The following is a 22,168-nucleotide window of genomic DNA, read 5'->3' on the forward strand; positions in this document are numbered from 1 at the left end:
TTATCTTTATAATTTAAATATTTATAATATATTATATAATATATTTTTGAAACATATATATGAGTACTCATATCAACACTCTTGTAAGATTAAATTAAATTAATATTTAAACTTAAAAATATATTATATTTATATTTTAATACCCTAAGCTAACACTTTTACAAATATGTTACAAGCTATAACAATTTATATCTAATGTAACATCATGTTTTTGGCTAAGGTAAAACAAAAATCACAATGTTACATTAGATCATATGTAGCATAGCTAAGGTAACATATTGGGGTAACATATTTTTGGAGGGGGTTACAATAGGTCATATTTGGTGTAGTACAACTTTCATCTATTGATGCTTTGGTTACCAGAAGAGTTTCTGGACTATCAGTATTTGCATAAACATTGGCTTCATAAATGTTTCCATGTCTATAATGTTTGAAAATAGTTTTCTTTGTGATCTTATGAACTACTTCACGGTGCGTATCATAGAACACGACATAAAACCTCTGTCAGTGATTTGACTAATGCTCAACAAGTTGTGCTTCAGTCCATCTACTAGAGCTACGTTTGACATGATTACATTTCCGATGATAATATTGCCATATCCCAGTATTTTTCCTACATTTCCATCTTCATAGGAAACTATTGGGCCATATTTCTCCTCATATTCTGGAAAAAGGGATTTAGTTCCAGTCATATGTGTTGAACAACCACTGTCCAAGACAAGCACATTCTTCTTGTTTTCCTGTAATCAGAAATATGGAAATCAGTCAGAATTTTTAAGAACCCGCACTTGTTGGATCCTTTTTGACATCTTATATATTTTTACTTTAGCGGACTTTTTGTCAGGATTTGATCCATCAAGATTTACTCCATCAGGATTTGTCTTGACATTTTTGACTCTATAAGATGTATGCACATTCAATTTAGCAGTTCTATTTAAAAAATATTGAATTTTTGCAAAGGGTGATAATTGTTGTGATACAAACTATGATAATCTTTACAAGTGTAAATAGAATTCCAACTACTACCACAGTGAGAACAAGGATTTTGTGGTTTGTATAATACTGATCTACCACTAATATCAAAATCGGGAATTTTAGAAACTTTATTTTGAGGCTTCCTGCAATCAATAGCAACATGATTAGTATTACCGCAGTTAAAACAAGCTTTCCTAGGAGCATTAGGAATGTACTTACAGTTGTTTGCTTTGTTTATTCCTTGTTTTCCATTTCTACCTCTCTTAGACCTAGGTTTGGGAGCTTTAGAAGTTACCTCACATATTTTCTTGTCTAACTGTCTCTTAGAGAGAAGTCCTATATTTTTACATTTCTTTTCTTGCATTTTAGGATCTTCTTTCCTTTTAGTAGGGACTCTAGGTTCATCTTTTTCTTCAGCATTGTTCTTAGAGGTAGAACCAAATTCATAGACAGACTCAACTCCACTTTTATCAGTTCCAACAAACTTAATTGGAGTAGTGTTATTGATGGATTTATTGATATTTCTATCATCAAATTTGTTATAACCAAGACATTCTTTCTAGTTTTTATTACTAATAAAATCATGAACTTTCTTTCCAGAGGTCCTCCATGTTTTAAGCACCTCTCTTTCCTTTTCTAGAACTTTCTCAAGTCTGGCATACCTAATGTTATTAGGAATATGTTGTGTACTTGATGATAACTTGAACAAAATACTTAGTAGATTTTATTTAAGTAAAATCGTAGCTTTCAACGGATGATCAATTCAACATCCGTTGAACGAGTATCTTATGTATCAATAAGACTAGTAGCACATTTCTGCATACTTAAGTAACTTAGTGAACTAGATGTTGTAGAATATTTGAATCATGATTGACTACTAGAATGATATGCAAGATAGGATGGATAATTATAAATATTAAATCCCTTGTAATATTGTATAAATAAAATGGAGTCAAATGGCAAGAAGACAGTCTCAACGGATAATTCACAAAGTCTCAACGGATGATCAACATAAGTCTCGACGGATGATCAATTTGAGTTTCAACGGATGATCAACCAAAGTTTCAATGGATGATCAGATTCAAAAGTGCAGTTGACAGTGACTTGAGAGTCACATGCGTTGATTGTATGCAAATGGAATGTGGCAGCCTAATTCAGGATTTAGAGAACAAAAGAAGCATTTCCATTTCCATGTTAAACAGAAGATATTCAAATATGGTGGAAAGAGAAGTGTAGCAGCATGTAACTAGACTAGAAATAGTTTATCTTATTATCTTGTCTTTTTATCATGTAACTTGGTGATATATAAACCAAGGGTAGCAAGTTGAATTATATCTAAAAAAGTAAGCAATTACTAGAGAAATTGATAAGGCAAAATCTGTAAAAAATTTCTCTATTCTTGTTGTTCAACTTGTAAGCAGCTGTGTACATTTTGTAACACAGAGTTCTCTACTTAATATATATCTCTGGTGGAAAAGTTTAATCCACCAGAAAGTTTTTAAATACTTGTATTTAAATGCTTTATGTTTTGATTTCTACTTTACTTTCATTCCGCACTATTACAAAATCAAACATAATTATTTATTTGTAGAAAAACTGTTCTTGAAATCCAAAAGAAGCTAGAATTCCATTCAACCCCCTTCTGTAATTCTTGTTTAGATTGTTTGGGAATAACAATTGGTCTCAGAGCAAGCTCTTAAAGAACAAAGAGTTTAAAGATCACAACAACTAACAAGATGAGCAGAAAAGATGTTGGAGTAAAAATTCCATTTTTGGACAAAGACAACCATCATCATTGGAAGGTGAAGATGCACCTGCATCTCCTATCTCAAGATGAAGCATATGTGGACTGCATTGAGAAAGGTCCACATGTCCCTATGAGAGCTGCTACAAGAAATGAACCATCTATCCCAAAGCCTAAAGCAGAATGGTCTGATCCTGATATTGAACAAGTTCATAAGGATAAAAAGGCCATGAACATTTTGTTTAATAGTGTTGATGGTTAAATGTTTGACAACATCATAAACTGCAAAACTGCTAAGGATGTCTGGGACATAATTTAAATTATATGTGATGGAACTGAGCAAGTAAGGGAAAACAAAATGCCACTTTTGATTCAGCAATATGAGCATTTCCACAGTGAAGAAAGTGAGTTACTCACTGACATTTTCAGTAGATTTCAAAAATTACCGAGTGCTCTAAAACTGCATGGAAGGATCTATCAAACAAAAGATTCAAACCTCAAATTCCTTAGATATCTGCCAAAGGAATGGAAGTCTATGGCAATCTCATTAAGAAATTCTCAAGATTATAAGAAATTCACCTTGGATAGACCGTATGGGATTCTAAAGACTTATGAGCTTGAAATAGAGCAAGATGAGAAGATGGAGAAACGAAGAAAGAAGGGAGGATCCATTACATTGGTTGCTGAGCAAGATAAGGAGAAGGAGACAAAGGTTGAAGATGTTGAATCTAAACCAAACCATAGAGTTTGTGAAGACAAGGTAAAAGGGCTAGTAGCTGATCATGAAGACAATCATAGTCAAGATGACATGGATGACATAAATGAGCATCTTGCTTTTCTATTCAGGAGATTTTCCAAGCTCGAATTCAAGAAGAATTTTGGAGCAGCTAAGTCAAATAGAAACATGGTTGATAAGTCCAAATTCAAATGTTTCAAGTGTGGCTTAACAGGTCATTTTTCTAATGAATGCAGAAAGTCTGATTCTGGTAAAAAGAAGTTTGAGCCTGTTGATTACAAACAGAAATATTTTGAGTTGCTCAAGCAAAAGGAAAGGGCTTTCATTACACAAGAAAATGACTGGGCTGCAGATGAATTAGAAGAGGATGAAGATACAAGCTATGTCAATCTACCACTTATGGTCAAATTAGATGAAACAGAGGTTAGTTCATCAATCAATCAGGTAATCACCGCTAACCTAGCACATTTATCTAAAGCTGATTGTAATGATGCCATAAATGACATGTCTACTAAATTATACCATCTGCGTGTCACACTCAAGTCTCTCACTAAATAAAACACCAAACTTAAAGAGAATAATTTGTTTTTAAGTGAAACAAACAATGTGCTAAAGATTCAATTTGTTGAGTTTGAAAAAATTAAAGATAGAATGCAAGATTGCTAAAGATGAACTAACTGAATCCTTAAAGAAAAAGGAGATTTTAAGAAAGCATCTTGAACGAGAATAGGAAGTAATTAAGGCATGGAAATCATCTAGAGATGTCCATGCTCAAATTACTAAAGTTCAAGGTATAGAATTATATGGATCAAAAACTAAGGTATAATAATTACTGTGTTTATCACTAAGGAATGTGAGCTTCGAGGCTCGATTTGACTGCTCTTGTGTTTCGTGACTCAATCTGCCTTGACAAGATGCCTACGTACCTTGCTGATTGCCAACGATCAAGTCAAAAAATGTAGTTCTAATTTGTGGGGTGAGACCCCTTATATAGATGTTGGGAGTCCTTAAATTGGACTTGGGTTAGGAGACTTGGTTGCCCAGTCTCAGAATTAGAATGGATTTTGGAGTCCTAGGAAGTAGAAGCTGATTCCTTATCCAATGAGGTTCCTTGGAGGCCAATCTACAAGGATTTATATCCCCACTAGGACTCATCTTAATATCTATTTTTCTCCCTTATTAATTTAATTATGAAATTAATTAATATTCAAGGTTTTGGGCCTTCTTTGTTCCATCAGGCCTGATCTGGTCCATCAGGCCTGATCAATGTGTTAACCTTTTTGGTATGAATGTCATACATCTTCTTCTTGGGCCTTGTAACCCAAATCAAGTGTAATTAATACAATATTAACTACGTAATTAGGATTTATTTATTCCCTATCATTTGCCCCCCAACTTTTGGGAAACAGTGGATAGGTTTCTCAGAAGTTAAGTTTACTTGTTCCATTACAGGGTATCGTTTTTGCGTAAAGTGTGAAGCGACCTACACATTAACACCGATTTTCTTTCATCCTTATTATTTAGGAATTATCTTAATTTCCAGGAATTTTCCCTGAATTCTGGGATTTTTCCCTTAATTCTGGGATTTTTCCTTAATTCTCTGGATTTTTCCCTTAATTCTGGGATTTATCCTGAATTTTCTGGAATTGTTTCCTTAATTCTGGGATTTATTCCTCATTGTCCTGAAAATATTTATTTTTTCAGAAAATATTTTAAGGAATTTCCATCTTTTTCTTCCTTTTTTTATACCTGGTTCGACCAGGATCCTGGTCGAATTAGCCTTCTAATTTCCCTGGTCGACAGTGTTTCGAGCAGGATGCTTTCGACCTCAATTCCTGGTCGAACTTCGGCCAGGATTTTCAACCTATTTTTTTTTTGCTTTTTTTTGTGTTCGATCAAGAATCTCCCCTTTTCGGTCAGGATCTATATTCTTGACTGAATTAACTATCCTTTTAAGCCCAAGTCGAAGCCAATTTCGAGGAGAAGTATTCGATCAGGAATTATATTGAAGTTCTGGTCGAATGGGCCTAGCTCTGGTCGAAGGAATTTTCAACCTCCTCCTTTCGACTAGAAATTTAAATAGCATCCTGATCGAATGAGATCAAGACTGTTATGATTTTTCTTTGGGGCATCCCTTAATTGGGCTTTTTATTAATTCAAGGCCCAATAAGACTTGGCTCCACATTTTTTAATCTGGCCCTTTTGCTGGGTCTATAACTTCAATTATCCGAGCCCTTTTCTGGGTTTTTAATTTAAATATGGATTGGGCTTTATCTTGGGCCCATTATTTCAACTGGGCTTTTCTAATTTTTTCATTTTCTTTAAAAAGTTTAAGTTTGGGCCCTGAGCTGGGCTTGCTTTATCCCTAGGCCCAATAAGATTTGGGTTGGGCCTGCATTTACATCCCAAATTCCAGATTTTTTTGGATTTTTCCAAAATGTTTTCAAACATATATGTTTAATCAAAATTCTTCCAACATCTTGTAGAAAATTCCACAACTTTCTTGACTCTGGGCCCAAATGGGCTTTCTAGGCCCATTTTTGCCTTCCGCCTATATAAGAGTGAGGTGGGAGTGTGACCCCCTCACACTTCTCATTTCACTCCTACTCAATTCTCCAAAATCCCTCTCCTCTCTCAACACTCTCCTTCTTAAGAATTTTTCGGCTACTTTCTTAGCCTTTTCTGGCCTCCTTTTCCATCAAAAGTTTCAAGGTTTTCTTCAACCTCCATTAATGGCAGACAAAGGTGCTGAGAGAGCGGCCAAGATTGCCTCAGCTTCAAAACGAGGTAAGGATGTCGAGATCCGCTCTTCTTACATGTCTTTGATAGATATGATTAATACTAGGGGGGACGAATGTCCCTCCACTGCACATCTCGACTCTTTTAATCATTGCAACACTTGGCACAATATAGATTATGATAAGTTAAATGCACGTTATAATGTTCGTCCTCCCCTTAGGCTCGTCCTCCCCTTAGGCTAGTTCCAGTTTCTGGTGGCGACCGTACTTGCCACTGGAAACCCGATACTCTTTTCGTTTACACAGATGCCCTTGATGTTGGGCTTAGGTTTCCTTTTCATCCCTTCATTCCTCACCTCCTAGCTGATTTACAAATAAATCACTGTCAGCTTCCTCCAAACGCCTGGAGGAACATTTTATGTTTCATGGTTTGTTGTCTTAGGGGAGGTTTTCCCTTATCCGTAGATGTTTTTAGGAAGGTTTTTCAATGTTACAACAGTTCTTCTGGTAATTGTGGTTGGGTCTACGTTAAACAAAGGCCCAAGTGTAAGCATATTTATAACAGCGCCTCCATTCCCGACAATAACTAAAATTAGAGGAATAGTTTTGTTGGGTTAAGGTGGGAGAATGGTGACTGGGGCACCCTCTTCAGATCTTCCTTCGGGAAGGTTAGTGATGGTAGCCTCAAATCCATTCACTTAACCCCCGAGGAAATTATCATTTATGATGAACTTACTTGGGATGATGGTGCCACTATCAGCTGGACTCTTTTAGAGGATTTCTCCCTCATCCACGTGGGGCTATCCTCTATTTCTCAACAGGGTATTTTTCTTCCCTTCTCATTTTTAGTTTGTTTCATGCATTATTGACACCACTTATTTTGTTTTTTCTCTTGTTTTGCAACTGCTAAGGAGATCAACGAGGATAATGTGCCTCTCGTTGAGGAGACTTCCAGGATGAAGAAGGCTCGTCTTGCGGGCCTGAATACTCGAGGAAAGGCAACGGAGCCTAGCTTCCTATGGAAGCACAAGGAGCCCATGGTGGAGGTTCCAGCTGAGGGAGCTGAGGGCCACAATGCCCCTATCACTACTGCTGCTCCTGTCTCTGCTGCTATGGGCACCTTTCAGCCTCTCTGGGGATTCCGCCGAGGGGATACCGTGGTTGGATCCATGAAGCACGCCTGGGATTGGCCTTACCATGGCGTAACTCCCAAGGAATTCACCGATGTGGTGGCTACTCCTGACTTGGAGAGGATAAAGCTCATGGGAGCTCAGTCCTTAGCCTTGGTATGATTATTTCTTGAAAATTTTCTTTCTTACGTTTGTACTTTTTTTTTTCTTGTAGCATTCACTTGCCTTACATTTCTGTTTATTATTTCATTTCAGTCTAACGCCTACTTCCATGGCGCTGTGAGGCAAGCCGAATCATGGAAGAGGGCTTCTGACAAAACTGACAATGCCCTCAGGAAGCAGCAGAAGAAGTACCCCGCTTTGGAGCGAAAGCTTAAGCGCAAGAAGGAGGAGCTTGGAGATTCCAAAGCCGAGCTGGTTGTCCTTAGGGCCGAGAAGGACAAGGCGATTGACAACTACTTAGACTCGGAGGAGTTTACCCAGTCCATGAGGGTGTGGGATGATCAGTGTTCCCTGGGTTTTTTAGGACTGGCTGGGACACGGCCCTTGGGACCGTGAACGAGGCTTGCCTTGAAATTAACCCAGCGGACTATATTTGCCCTGAAGATGAGGCTTTGCTACAGAGGTTCCGTACCCGAGTGGTCGTCTCGGATCGTATTCCTCAGGACCCGCTTCTTCCTCCTCTCGAGTCATCTTCTAGGCCTACTGCAGATGATAGCTCTTCCTCCTTCGGGACTACTGAGGCTTCCAGCGAGAGCGGCGAAGATGATGATATGGATGTGGAGGGCACCTCTGCTCCTTAGAGCTTTTCCAGCCCTGCGTGGCTTATCTATTTTATCTTGTCTTTGAGACTTTGTTTATTTGAATTTATATTATTTATTTGAACCAGTTTTATTTATTGAACTTTATGCTTTCATCTTATGCATTTAGTTTACTTGTCTTGTTATTGGAACATATTTTGAAAACTTTCTGAATTTCACAAATTGTTGGGATTCATCCCTTACACCAGTCTTAATAAACCTCAAAACAAAACTAAAATATGTAAATCATAAGCAAGCAAAGCTTCAAGGTGCTTTTCAACCTACTTGTCACTGGACAAGTGAGAATCGTGCTCAACCATTTCACGTATAGTAAATCTTCAGGTTTTGTGCATGCCAAGTTCTCGGGACTTCAAAACCATCCATAGTCTCAAGCTTGTAGGTTCCTCTACCCCGAACACTCTTGACCTTGTATGGCCCTTCCCAATTTGGGGCAAGCTTCCCTTTCTGCCCTACACCAGAAGCTTCCACCTTCCTCAAGACTAAGTCACCCTGTTTGAAGAACCTTTCTTTAACCCTCAGGTTGTAGTAGAATGAAGCCTTTTTCTGATATTCCACTATCTTCGCATGTGCCTCATCTCGCACTTCATCAATTAAATCCAGGGCTAACCTTTGCCCTTCCTCATTTTCCTCAGCATTGAAAGCTTTTATCCTGGGGGAGGAATGTGATATCTCTACAGGAATAACTGCTTCTGCCCCATATGCTAACATGAAGGGAGTTGCTCCAGTCGTGACTCTACAGGTAGTCCTATAGGCCCATAGAATTGGGATTATTTCATTAACCCAATTATTCCTCGACTTCTCGATCCTCTTCTTTAGTCCATCCAGGATTATTCGATTCGCCACTTTCGCTTTCCCATTGGCTTGCGGGTGAGCCACAAAGGTGAACCGTAATTCAATTTCATTATCCTCACAATACTTCTTGAATTCCTCATTGTTGAACTATGTTCCATTGTCAGTGACTAGGATGCGGGGAATTCCATATCGGCACATGATATTTTCCCACAGGAATTGTGCAACCTGCTTAGTTATGATTTTGGCCAAAGGCTTCGCTTCAATCCACCTAGCAAAATAATCAATGGCTACAATCAGGAATTTCCTTTATGTCATGGCCATGGGGAAAGGCCCAAGTATATCCATTCCCCATATAGAAAAGGGGATGGGTGAGTTGATGGAGGTCAGCATCTCGGGGGGTTGTCTAACGACAGGTGCATGCTTCTGACAGCGGTCACACTTCTTCACATACTCCTTGGCATCGACCATCAATTCTGGCCAATAGAAGCCTAAATGGGTTATCTTATGAGCTAGTGCTCTGCCCCCTAAGTGTTTCCCACAAATACCTTCATGCACTTCTTCAAGAGCCAACCGTGCCTCATCGGGCCTGAGACATCTTAAGTAGGGAACTACATAAGATCTTTTATACAAAATCCCATCTATCAAGGAGTATCTTAGTGCTCGAACAGCCAACTTCTGTGCTTCAGTAGCATCATTTAGCAACCAACCGGTTTGAATATGGGTCTGCATGGGATCTATCCATGACGTCCCCACACCTATAGGAGCTACAAGCTTAACATCAATGCTCTGTGTCTTCAGAACACAGTAGTACACACTTCCTGAACTTTCCTCTATCTCAGATGAAGCAAACTTTGATAAGGCATCTGCCTTAGCATTTTCCTCCCTTGGAATGTGCTCAATATGGCATTCATCGACAAGATGCCTTGACAAGATGCCTACGTACCTTGTGTTTCGTGACTCAATCTGCCTTGACAAGATGCCTACGTACCTTGCTGATTGCCAAGGATCAAGTCAAAAAATGTAGTTCTGATTTGTGGGGTGAGACCCCTTATATAGATGTTGGGAATCCTTAAATTGGACTTGGGTTGAAAGACTTGGTTGTCCAGTCTCAGAATTAGAGGACTTTGGAGTCCTAGGAAGTAGGAAGCTGATTCCTTATCCCATGAGGTTCCTTGGAGGCCAAAGTACAAGGATTTATATCCCCACTAGGACTCATCTTAATAGTTGTTTTTCTCCCTTATTAATGAATTACGAAATTAATTAATATTCAGGGTTTTGGGCCTTCTTTGTTCCATCAGGCCTGATCTGGTCCATCAGGCCTGATCAATGTGTTAACCTTTTTGGTCTGAATGTCATACATCTTCTTATTAGGCCTTGTAGCCCAAATCATATGTAATTAATGCAATATTATCTACGTAATCAGGACTTATTTATTTCCTATCAGAAATCCTTCTGTGATGAAGCCTGGAAAAAGAGAAAGGAGAAACTAGATTCTAATTTAGTAGAAGGACTTTCTACAGATGTGGATTCAACGGATGATGAATGTCATCCGTCGAAAGATCTAAAGGAGCATCCGTCGAGTGAGAAAAAGCCTATTAGCAAAGCTAAGCTAACTAAAATTCCTGGAGAAACAAGTCAAGTGAACAATAACAAGAGAGTCAATGTAGAGCATCTGTCTATCAAGCAACTGAATGACAAATTGGAGAAAATTAAAGTAAAAGCATAATTAAAAAGGAAAAAAATAGAAATGGGAAAGTAGGAATTAACAAACATAGCAACTACACACCTGATAAATATGCACCAAGAAAAATCCATGTTAAGTGTGGTAGTGTTAATCACTTGTCTGTTAATTGCAAACTTGTTATGCCTACTCCCATGTCTGCACCACCTTCATTTCCCAACATGCCTACAATTCCTGTTAATGTTATGTCTGCACATAATTTGAATGCACATTTTGTTAATATGCCATTTGCTTAAAATCCTTACTATGCCGCATTCAGTATGCCACACATGCCTTTTAGCATGCCATATTGGAATAACATGTTTGCACAGAATATGCCTTTTCATGATAACCAGCTTGTGCATGATAATTCTGCAATGATGAATGGTCTTAAAGACTCTACTCAATTGACTAATGATGAACCCCAAATGCCTAAGTCAAATGAGGACAAGCCTAAGAAACCTAAGAAAAAGGCTAACAAAACAGGTACCAAGGAAACTTGGGGTACCAAAATCAACTTGATTTGATTTTTTTGTGTGCAGGGAAACAGAAAGAATCTTTGGTATTTGGATAGTGGGTGCTCAAGGCACGTGACTGGAGTATCTACCCTGCTCACTAAGTTCAAGGAAAGAGCTGGCCTAAGTATCACATTTGGAGATGACAGCAAGGGTTATACTGTGGGATATGGCTTGATATTAAAGGATAATGTCATCATTGAAGAAGTTTCCCTAGTGGATGGACTCAAGCATAATTTGTTGAGTATCAACCAACTTTGTGACAAGGGCAACTCAGTAACATTCAATTCTCAAGCCTGTGTTGTGACCAACAAGAGAAGCAACAAAGTGGTTCTCACTGGAGTGAGAAAAAGGAATGTGTATTTAGCTGATTTCAACTCATCAAATACAGAATCTATCACTTGTCTATTTAGGAAGGAAAGTCAAGATGAATGTTGGCTATGGCACAAGAAGTTGTCTCACCTTAACTTCAAGACTATGAATGAGCTAGTCAGGAAAGACTTGGTGAGAGGTATTCCTCAAGTGGAATTCTCAAAGGATGGACGGTGTGATGTATGTCAGAATGGAAAGCAAATCAAGTCATCATTTAGAAAGAAGCTTGATTCAATAATTGATGAACCTTTGCAACTACTACACATGGATTTATTTGGATGTTAAGTGGCATTTATGTCCACTTATATGTCCTATAAAGGCTTGACTTGATGTTTTATACTCGAGTTATTTGTGTTTTTGTATTGTTTTTGCATTTCAGGCATAAATAAAAGATCCAGGTGATTTGGCATTATTTTGATGCTAATATGGTGTTAGGAATGTGTCAAGAAGATTGCTCGTGAAAAGACCAAATCAAATCAGCAAGAAAAGCAGAAGTTAGGATTTTCTCCAGAGAGTCAGTGCGCCCGCACTATTATGGCGCGCGCCCGCGCCGGGTCAAATTCCAGGAATCTTGTTTCTACTCAGATTTTGATCCGAAGGACTTCTAATCTGCATGGGCTGCTATATATACATAACTTATGATCGTTTTTCATAACAAGACGTACCAGAGCTTATGGAGAAGGCATACGAAGACCGAAGATCATAATTCAAGCAAGGTGAAGAGGATCTAGTTTATTCTTGTGATTCTTTGTTTTATGTTGTAACTTTGGATGCTAGTTTTCTTGCTTGTAAACCTATACTCTTGTTTCGTACTTGGTTTTATTATTTATTTAGCATAAAGACTACGTTTATTATACCATGCTTTCATTGGAACCCACATTGATGATGAGTCTGATTATGGGCTAATCATTATCGTGGGGTTCTAACGGATTTACTTATGGATTTCTTTAGTTAATTTGTTTCGATGCCTTAGTGTGTGGTGATTGTATGATATCCTAGTATTGGTTGTGCTTATTCATCTTATGAGCATCGCGAACTTATAAGATAGCGTGTTAATCTCTAATGAAGCGAAAGTGAATTTAGGGGTCTAGAACTTGCCATCCTAGCATAAGTTCATGTATTTGTTATGCATGATTCGTAGGTAATTTTAACCATCTTACTTTCCCTATATAATCATGATAGATAACTTGCGCATTAAACCGTTATATTGTCAAATTCTATAGACATATAGGGTCTGAATATAATTGGTGTCTATTCAATTTCTATCTCTTTTATGGATGTCTGGTAGTATGGTATTCGTACAACGAAAGTTGGCATTTATCAGTTTCGTGTATCTGATTAGTGTCATCACCATTGCATGCTAAGGTTAAGAATGAAGAGACTATTGTATGAAGTAGTAATGAAGTTAGAATCCCATGTTTGGGTCATATAGTAAAACAATCTTTTAGTTAATATTCTTTAGTATAATGTCTTACTTAAGCGTAGTTAAAATAATCTCAATTTGTTATTCGTCTTAGCATTGGATAATAACCATACTATTGTTGCATAAATACATTGATTAAAATTAACTTAAACCAGACCCTGTGGTAATGAACTAGAATTAATTCTATATTACTTGCGATCGCGTATACTTGCGTGAATATTAGCGTGTGTTCTAGCCTAACAAGTTTTTGGCGTCGCTGTCGGGTACTCGGTGTTAATTTTTAGTTTATGTGTTTGTCATCAACGGTCGTTAAAGTTCATTGACTCGGACATTGTTACTTACTTATTTCCTTGTAGTAGCTAAGGAAGTTTTCGAGGAAGTTCTTGTCGAGGAGAAAGTTGAAGAAGAAGCATTTATTGCAATGGGAGAACCAAAGCGAATCTGAAGGCTTTGATGGATTACTCTCAACCAAAGATTAATGATATTTAGTCTAGCATTGTTCGACCAACCATCTCGACTAATACCTTTGAGATCAAGTCGAGCACGATTCAAATGATACAGAACTTAGTTCAATTTGGGGGTTCTCCGATAGAATACCCCAACATGCACATCAGAGATTTCATCGAGATCTATGACACTTTCAAGTTCAATGGATTTTCTGAAGATGCCATTAAGCTGAGGCTTTTTCCATTCTCTCTGTGGGATAAAGTTAAGTGCTGGTTACATTCTCTGCCACCAGGGTCTATCACCAAATAGGAGGATCTTGCTCAAAAGTTCTTCACTAAATTCTTTCCTATAGTGAAGACTGCGGCAATCAGAAATGCACTTACTCAATTTGCTCAACAATCTGAAGAATCTTTATATGAGGCTTGGGATCGCTATAAAGAGATGCTTAGGAAGTGCCCTCATCATAGGATGCCTGACTGGATGATCATTAACTTCTTCTATAATGGTTTGGGTGCTACTTTTAGACCCTTGCTTGATGCAGCATCAGGAGGAGCCTTGTGGGCTAAAAGCTATGATGAAGCTTATGAATTGATTGAACCGATGGCTGCTAATGAGTACCAGAATCCTACTCAGAGACTACCTCAGGGAAAGGTAACCAGAATTCTGGAAGTGGATGCAGTTACTGCTATAGCAGTTCAGCTTAAGGCTTTGACGAGAGAGGTGGATTTTTTGGCTAATAATGGAGTTAATCAGATCACTATTGTCTATGAGCTTTGTGCTGGTGCGCACGAGACTGACCAATCATCCCAACAACTGCCACCAATCATCCCAACAACCGCAATAATCCTAACTTCAGTTGGTGTAATTCTCAGAATGCGGTTTAACAACCTTATCAGCAGTATTCAGCAAAACAGTACAACCCTCCTGGTTTTCAGCAACCGCAATACGCACCAAGGAAACAACTCCAGCTGTAGCAGTCTAATAAAAAATCTGAATTGGAGGAGTTGAGGCTCATGTACAAGAGCCAAGCGGTTTCTATCAAGACCTTGGAAAATCAAACTGGACAAATTTCCAATATCTTGCTAAATCATCAACCTGGTACACTCCCTAGTGATACTTATGTGCCAGGAAAGAGGGAAGCTAAAGAGCAGGTAAAGGTAATTATATTGAGGTATGGGAAGGTTGTGAATCCCGAACACTCTCAAGTTTCGGATGAAGAAGTTGTGGCTGAAGAAGAAGTGCAGAAGGAAGCTGAAGTGGAACTAAGGAAGACTACTGTTAAACACACTCCTTCCGAGGGTAATACAGGGGAGAAGCAGATCTATCCTCCACCTCCTTTTCCTACAAGACTGCAAAAGAAAAAGCTGGATAAGCAGTTTGAGAAAATTCTAGAGGTGTTCAAGAAACTTCATATCAACATATCTTTCGCTGAAGCTCTTGAACAGATGCCTAGTTATGCGAAGTTTATGAAAGGTATTCTTTCTCGAAAAGTGAAGCTTGATGACTTAGAGATTGTTTCTCTTACGAAGGAATGTATTGTTGTGCTATAATAGAAGTTGCCTCTGAAGTTTAAAGATCCTGGAAGCTTCACTATTCCTTGCACCATTGGAAAAATGTCATTTGACAAATGCTTATGTGACTTGGGAGCTAGCATCAATCTGATTCCTTTGTCAATCTTCAAGAAGTTGGACTTACCTGATCCAAAATTGACTTATATGACCTTGTAGTTAGCCAATCGTTCTATTACATATCCATGAGACATTGTGGAGGATGTCTTGATCAAGGTGGACAAACTCATCTTCCCTGCCGATTTTGTAATTCTTGATTTCGAGGAGGATAAGAAGATTCCCATAATCTTGGGAAGACCATTCTTGGCTACGGGACGAACCTTGATTGATGTGTAGAAGGGTGAGCTCACCATGCAGGTGTTGGATCAGGATGTAACTTTCAATGTGTTCAATGCCATGAAATTTCCTAAGGAAAATGAGGAATGCTTCAAAGTGGAGTTGGTCGATTCTTTGGTTACTTCAGAACTTGATCAATTGCTAAGGTTTGATGCCTTAGAAAAAGGCCTTATTGGGGAATTCAGATAGTAAAGATGATGAAGATGATGAGCAGTTGTAATATCTGAATGCTTCTCCTTGGAAGCGGAAGATGGATATGCCTTTTGAATCTCTTGGAATGGAGGAGCTGAACAAATCTCCAAAGCGCCTCAAACCATCTATTGAGGAAGCTCCTACACTTGAGCTTAAACTATTGCCTGAACACTTAAGTGATGAGGAAAAACTCTTAAGAATTCTTAGAGAGTTCAAATCGGCAATTGGATGGACTATAACAGATATTAAAGGAATCGACCCTTCTTATTGCATGCATAAAATTCTGCTAGAGGAAGGTAGCAAGCCTATTGTTGAGCAATAGAGAAGGCTTAATCCAATCATGAAAGAAGTTGTGAAGAAGGAAATTCTCAAATGGATGGATGAAGGGATCATCTATCCCATTTCTGACAGTTCTTGGGTGAGTCCAGTTCAGTGTGTGCCGAAGAAAGGAGGTATCACGGTTGTAGCTAATGAGAAGAATGAGCTCATTCCTACTCGAACAATCACGGGGTTGAGAGTTTGCATGGACTACAGGAAGCTGAACAAGGCCACGAGAAAGGATCACTTCCCCCTGCCTTTTATTGATCAGATGCTTGACAGATTGGCTGGGCACGAGTACTACTGTCTTCTGGATGGCTATTCGGGCTATAATCAGATTTGTATTGCTCAAGAAGATCAGGAAAAAAACTACTTTCACTTGTCCATTTGGTACTTTCGCCTTTAGAAGAATTTCTTTTGGTTTGTGTAGAGCACCTGCCACATTTCAGAGATGCATGATGGCTATCTTCTCTGACATGATTGGTCAGAATGTGGAGGTGTTTATGGACGATTTCTACAGTGTTTGGTGATTCTTTTGATAAGTGCTTGCAGAATCTTGGCGCAGTTCTTAAAAGGTGTATTGAGACCAATCTAGTTCTCAACTGGGAAAATTGTCACTTTATGGTGTGACATGGCATTATTCTTGGGCACAAGGTCTCTAGTAAGGGTCTTCAGGTGGACAAAGCCAAGGTGGGGGTCATTGAAAATCTTCCTCCACCAATTTTTGTTAAGGGAGTTCGCAGCTTTCTTGGTCATGCGGGTTTCTATAGGCGGTTCATCAAGGGCTTCTCCAAAATCTCTAAACCCTTGTACAATCTTCTAGATAAGGATGTCCCGTTCAAGTTTGATAACGAGTGCCTAGCTGCTTTTGAGTTCTTGAAGAAGAGTTTGATCACGACACCTGTCATAACTGCACCTGATTGGAATGGACCTTTTGAGGTGATGTGCGAGGCAAGTGACTATGTAGTTGTAGCAGTTCTTGGGCAGAAAAAGAACAACATATTTCATGTGGTCTACTATGCTAGTAAGACGTTCAATGGAGCTCAACTGAATTATACTACTACTGAGAAAGAACTTTTGGCCATTGTCTACGGTTTTGAGAAGTTTCGATCTTATTTGCTTGGGACGAAGGTGATAGTTTTCACTGATCACGCTGCAATTCGATATCTCATCTTGAAGAAGGACTCAAAGCCTATATTGATTAGATGAGTTCTTTTGTTTCAGGAATTTGAATTAGAGATCAAGGACAGAAAAGGTACTGAGAATCAAGTCGTTGATCATCTCTCGCGTTTGGAAGACCCAAGTGCAACTTCACAAGATAAGACATTGATAAATGAGTCTTTTCCCGATGAGCAGCTTTTTGGGTTACAAGAAGAAGAAACGTGGTTTGTTAACATTGTGAACTACCTTGTGAGTAATATCATGCCTCCATATTTATCTTATGCTCAAAGGAAGAAGTTTCTTCAGGAGGTGAAGTGGTACATGTAGGATCAACCATATCTGTTTAGGCAAGGAGCTGACCAATTCATCAGAAGATGTATTCCGTACAGCGAAACGGGGGGGATCTTGGGAGCCTGCATTTGACTATTTATGGAGGCCACTATGGTGGATAGAAGACAACAACTCATGTCTTCAAGCGGGATTCTTCTCGCCTACAATGTTTAATGATGCGCATCACTTTATTTTAAAGTGTGATCATGCTAGCGGATGGGTAATATGTCTAAGAGGGATGAGATGCCTCTTAATGTGCTTCTCGAGGTTGAAGTCTTTGCTGTTTGAGGAATCGACTTCATGGGGCCGTTTGTCTCATCTTGAAATAATCAGTATATCTTGTTGGCAGTTGATTATGTCTCGAAATGGGTTCAAGTCAAGGCTTTGCCAACAAATGATGCGAAGGTAGTGCTTATTTTTCTTCATAAGCAGATATTCATACAATTTGGGACTCCAAGAGTCATAATCAGTGACGAGGGATCGCATTTCTGCAATCACAAGTTCACTGCTATGATGCAAAGGTATAATGTGAATCATCACATTGCTACAGCCTACCATCCTCAGACTAATGGTCAAGTTGAGGTGTCTAACAGAGAGATCAAGCGTATTCTAGAGAAAGTTATGTGTCCATCAAGGAAGGATTGGTCTTTGAAGCTTGATGAAGCTGTTTGGGCGTATAGAACAGCATACAAGACTCTGTTAGGTATGTTACCATTTTAACTGGTTTATGGTAAGGGTTATCATTTGCCTGTGGAGCTCGGGCATAAAGCGTATTGGGCTTTGAAGACGTTGAACCTTGATCTGGATGCACCTGGTAAGAAAAGAATGCTTCCATTGAATGAACTCGATGAATTTCGACTTCAAGCGTATGAAAGCAACAAAATGTATAAGGAGAAAGTCAAGAGGATAATAACCATAGGGGTCTGGTGCTCAAATCATTTGTGTCGGGGCAACAAGTTCTGTTATTCAACTCTCGTCTCCTTCTTTTTCCTGGAAAATTAAATTCGAGGTGGTCCGAGCCTTTCACAATCAAAATTATGTTTCCGCATGGAGCCGTGAAGATTTTTGAGAATGATCCAGGCTAAGCGTTCAAAGTGAATGGACAGAGGTTGAAGCATTACTATGGGGATATGGAAAACTATGAGGTGGTTAGTGTCGTTCTATTGTCTACTTGATCTTGAGATTCTACGTCAAGCTAATGACGTAAACCACGCGCTTCTTGGGAGGCAACCAGGTTTGTTGTATATTAGTAGATGGAGGAAGAATAACAAAAAGGAGAAAAACATAAAAAAATCAGAAAAATAGAAAAATTCAGTACCAACTACACTAGAATGGCACGCCCGCGCTGATTTGACAAAAACTGTGCGCGCCTACGCTACCTGGAGAGGCGGCCGCGCTGGATTGGCAGGAGCACGGTGCGCCGTCATTGAGGTAGCGCGCGACCGCGCTGGGTCCCTAATTCTAAAAAAATAGAAATTCGGGAATTTGAAGGCAAAATCAATTCCTACCCGAATTTTACTCTCCCACATCCCATATTTCCCTCTCCAAATCAAACCCATTATTCCCATTATTCCCATAATCAATTCTTACTTCTTTTTCATAACTAATTCTCTCCCTATATATACATACACTTATTAACAACTCCTCCATCACTTCTCAAACTCTCAAACACACAAATCCCTCTTACAAACTTCGATTCTCTCAAGCTTATTCAATCTCAATGGCACCAAAAAGATAACGAACCCAAGTTAGCAGTAGCACCACTGCTTCTTCGAGTGCGGGTTGTGTGAGGCCTAGGTTTTCAACTCCCGAGGCTTAGGCGGAGTATGCGAGGCTGCTTTCGAAGCCTGTAGCCAAGGAGCGTGGTTTTCTGCCATCGGGGAAAGATGGTAAGTTGTTGGAGATGATCTTGGAGATGGGCTGGGTTGCTTTTTGCGAGACACCCGTTGCTGTGTCCATGAGTGTGGTGTATGAGTTCTACGCGAATGCTAAGGCGGAGAAGAATGGTTTCACGATGGTTAGGGGGCTGACTTTGGAGTATAGTGCTGAGGCTATTCGTAGGGCGATTGAGTAGCCCGAGAGGAGGCCAGGACAGGAGAATTGGAATGAGAAGAGACCGGTGGAGTTTAACTTGGATTTGATTATTGCTACCCTGTGTGAGCCTGAGACTCACTAGAAGTTCAAGAAGGGCACGGACGAATATGCCACATTTCCTGCCTCGTGCATGAACAGGTTTGCACGTACATGGAATTCTTTTATCTGTGCTAACATCATTTATCTGTGCTAACATAATGCCATCTTCTCGCGTGCATGATGTTACTGTGGAGGGTGCACGTCTGTTGTGGGGGATTCTTCAGGGAGACTATGTGGATCTTGGGATGGTTATCCATTAGGGTATTTTGAGGTTTCTTCGAGGGAGTACTACGGGTTATATACCCTATGCGTCCATTGTGACGAAGTTGTGTATGGAGATTGGCATTTATTGGCCCACACATGAGCAGCTGCAGCTCCCGAGTGGCCCGATTGATAGTTCGACGATGTTGAATATGCAGGAGTGGTATGGTGGGAAGCCCGATCCTAAGGGTCTTGGATATTCTTATGACCATCTGCCAGGTGGAAGGTCAGCTCCTTAGGCATATGTTGGTGGCACGACGCAGGCGAGCATAGTCGCTTTGAGAGCTGAGTTGGGAGAGGTCGGTCCTTCGGGATCGCAACAGCAGCAGTAGGAGGAGGAAGTACAGGGTAGTGCTGGGATGAGTTCAGCACAGTATAGGCGCTTGTTGAGGATGGATGCGATGCATGACATCCATAGTCACTTTGCACAGGTACTTACCCAGACGTTGGGGACTAATTCAGAGCCACATGAGTTGACATTCAGTGGCCAATATTTAGTGAGGATTCTGTATATCCGCCTCCAAACACTCTTGACACTCCACCCCTTGAGGGTGATGACCCTGATTCTGAGTAGGTATGCCTGAGTCCTTGCTATTACCTTCATTGAGGATAATGAATATTTTAAGTTTGGGGGTAGTAGTTAAGAATTATGTATTTTGTGTGAGTCTCATATAGTTTGCATATTCATGCTAGTATAGTTCATATAGTTGCATATTTACCATGTGAGTCTCATATAGTTACCATATAGTTAAGGCTTTTTATAGTTTGGGATCCACTAACCTAACGCTCCCTACATGGGTATTATTGTATAAGTACTTTGTGGACCTCACTCATTGCACGGTCAAATAAGCATATTTGTGTTGTTTATGTGTTGTGAATAAAAGCATGAATCCATGTAAAACTCCGATATAAGAATTAAAGTGTTATAAGTTATTTTGAGTTTAGCTTTTATTCTATGTATAACCTTGTGATTGCTTTAATGAGTAGTGAGTCATGATTATTGATCTAGTTATGATAGTATATCTGTAAGCATTTGCACACACGCATGTTTCTTTCTTGTAAGTTGATTAGTGGGATTTGATTGATCTTTGTGCGAATAACTACATTTATTGAGATGTTTCTTGTTGATTGGTTTAGTTATTCTATAGGGATCGTTGCATTCATATAGTTTGCATTCATGCATTTTTATTTCTTGTTCTTTGAGTTTATTTATGCTTGAGAGCAAATATCGGTTCAAGTTTGGGGGTGTGTTAAGTGGCATTTATGTCCACTTATTATGTCCTATAAAGGCTTGACTTGATGTTTTGTACTCGAGTTATTTGTGTATTTGATGTGTTTTTGTAGTATTTTTGCATTTCAGGCATAAATAAAAGATCCAGGTGATTTGGCATTATTTTGATGCTAATATGGTGTTAGGAATGTGTCAAGAAGATTGCTCGTGAAATGACCAACTCAAACCAGCAAGAAAAGCATAAATTAGGATTTTATCTAGAGATTCGGCGCGCCCGCATTGTAGTAGCGCGCGCCCGCGCCAAAATTACAAAAGTGCAGCGCGCCCACGCTGTTGAAGCGCGCGGCCGTTCCTGGTCGAATTCTAGGAATCCTGGTTCTACTTTGATTTTGATATAAAGGACTTCTAATCTGCATTGGCTGCTATATATACATAACTTATGATCGTTTTTCATAACAAGACATACCAGAGCTTAAGAAGAAGGCGTAAAAAGACCGAAGAGCACAATTCAACCAAGGCGAAGAGCATCTAGTTTATTCTTGTGATTCTTTATTTTAAGTTGTAACTTTGGATGCTAGTTTTCTTGCTTGTGAACCTATACTCTTGTTTCACACTTGGTTTTATTATTTATTCAGTATAAAGACTACGTTTATTATACCATGCTTTCAGCGGAACCCACGTTGATGATGAGTCCGATTATGGGCTAATCGTTATCGTGGGGTTCTAACGGATTTACTTATTGATTTCATTAGGTAATTTATTACGATGCCTTAGTGTGTGGTGATTGTATGATATCCTAGTATTGGTTATTCTTATTCATCTTATGAGCGTCGCAAACTTATAAGATAGCGTGTTAATCTCTAATGAAGCGAAAGTGAATTTAGGGGTTTATAACTTGCCATGCTAGCATAGGTTTATATATTTTTAATGCATGATTCGTAGGTAATTTTAACCATCTTACTTGCCCTATGTAATCATGATAGATAACTTGCGCATTAAACCATTATGTTGTCAAGTTCTATAGATATATAGGGTCTCAATATAATTGGTGTCTATTCGGCTTCTGTCTTTTTTGTGGATGTTTGGTAGTATGGTATTCATACAACGAAAGTTGTCGTTTATCAGTTTCGTGTTATCTGATTAGTGTCATCACCATTGCATTCTAAGGTTAAGAACGAAGAGACTATTGAATCAAGTAGTAATGAAGGTAGAATCCCATGTTGGT

At 39.1% G+C, this 22,168-nt stretch overlaps 1 protein-coding gene and 1 non-coding gene across 2 annotated transcripts in view; both read right to left on the minus strand.

Annotated features, from left to right (window-relative positions):
* Positions 1-461: 461 nt before the first annotated feature.
* Positions 462-22,168, minus strand: part of LOC141719260 (uncharacterized) — a 54,684-nt gene continuing 32,977 nt past the window's right edge. The window contains exons 4-5 of the mRNA XM_074521633.1: positions 1,064-1,534; positions 462-740 (exon numbers count right to left, since the gene is read on the minus strand). Coding sequence (XP_074377734.1) covers positions 462-740; positions 1,064-1,534 — 750 coding nt within the window. The remainder of the gene's footprint in view (positions 741-1,063; positions 1,535-22,168) is intronic.
* On the minus strand, positions 13,779-13,883 carry LOC141721982 (small nucleolar RNA R71). The gene has a single exon (XR_012575021.1). It is a non-coding gene; the product is annotated as a small nucleolar RNA R71 (small nucleolar RNA).

The sequence above is a fragment of the Apium graveolens genome, chromosome 4, assembly GCF_009905375.1.
Source record: "Apium graveolens cultivar Ventura chromosome 4, ASM990537v1, whole genome shotgun sequence".
Classification (NCBI taxonomy): domain Eukaryota; kingdom Viridiplantae; phylum Streptophyta; class Magnoliopsida; order Apiales; family Apiaceae; genus Apium; species Apium graveolens.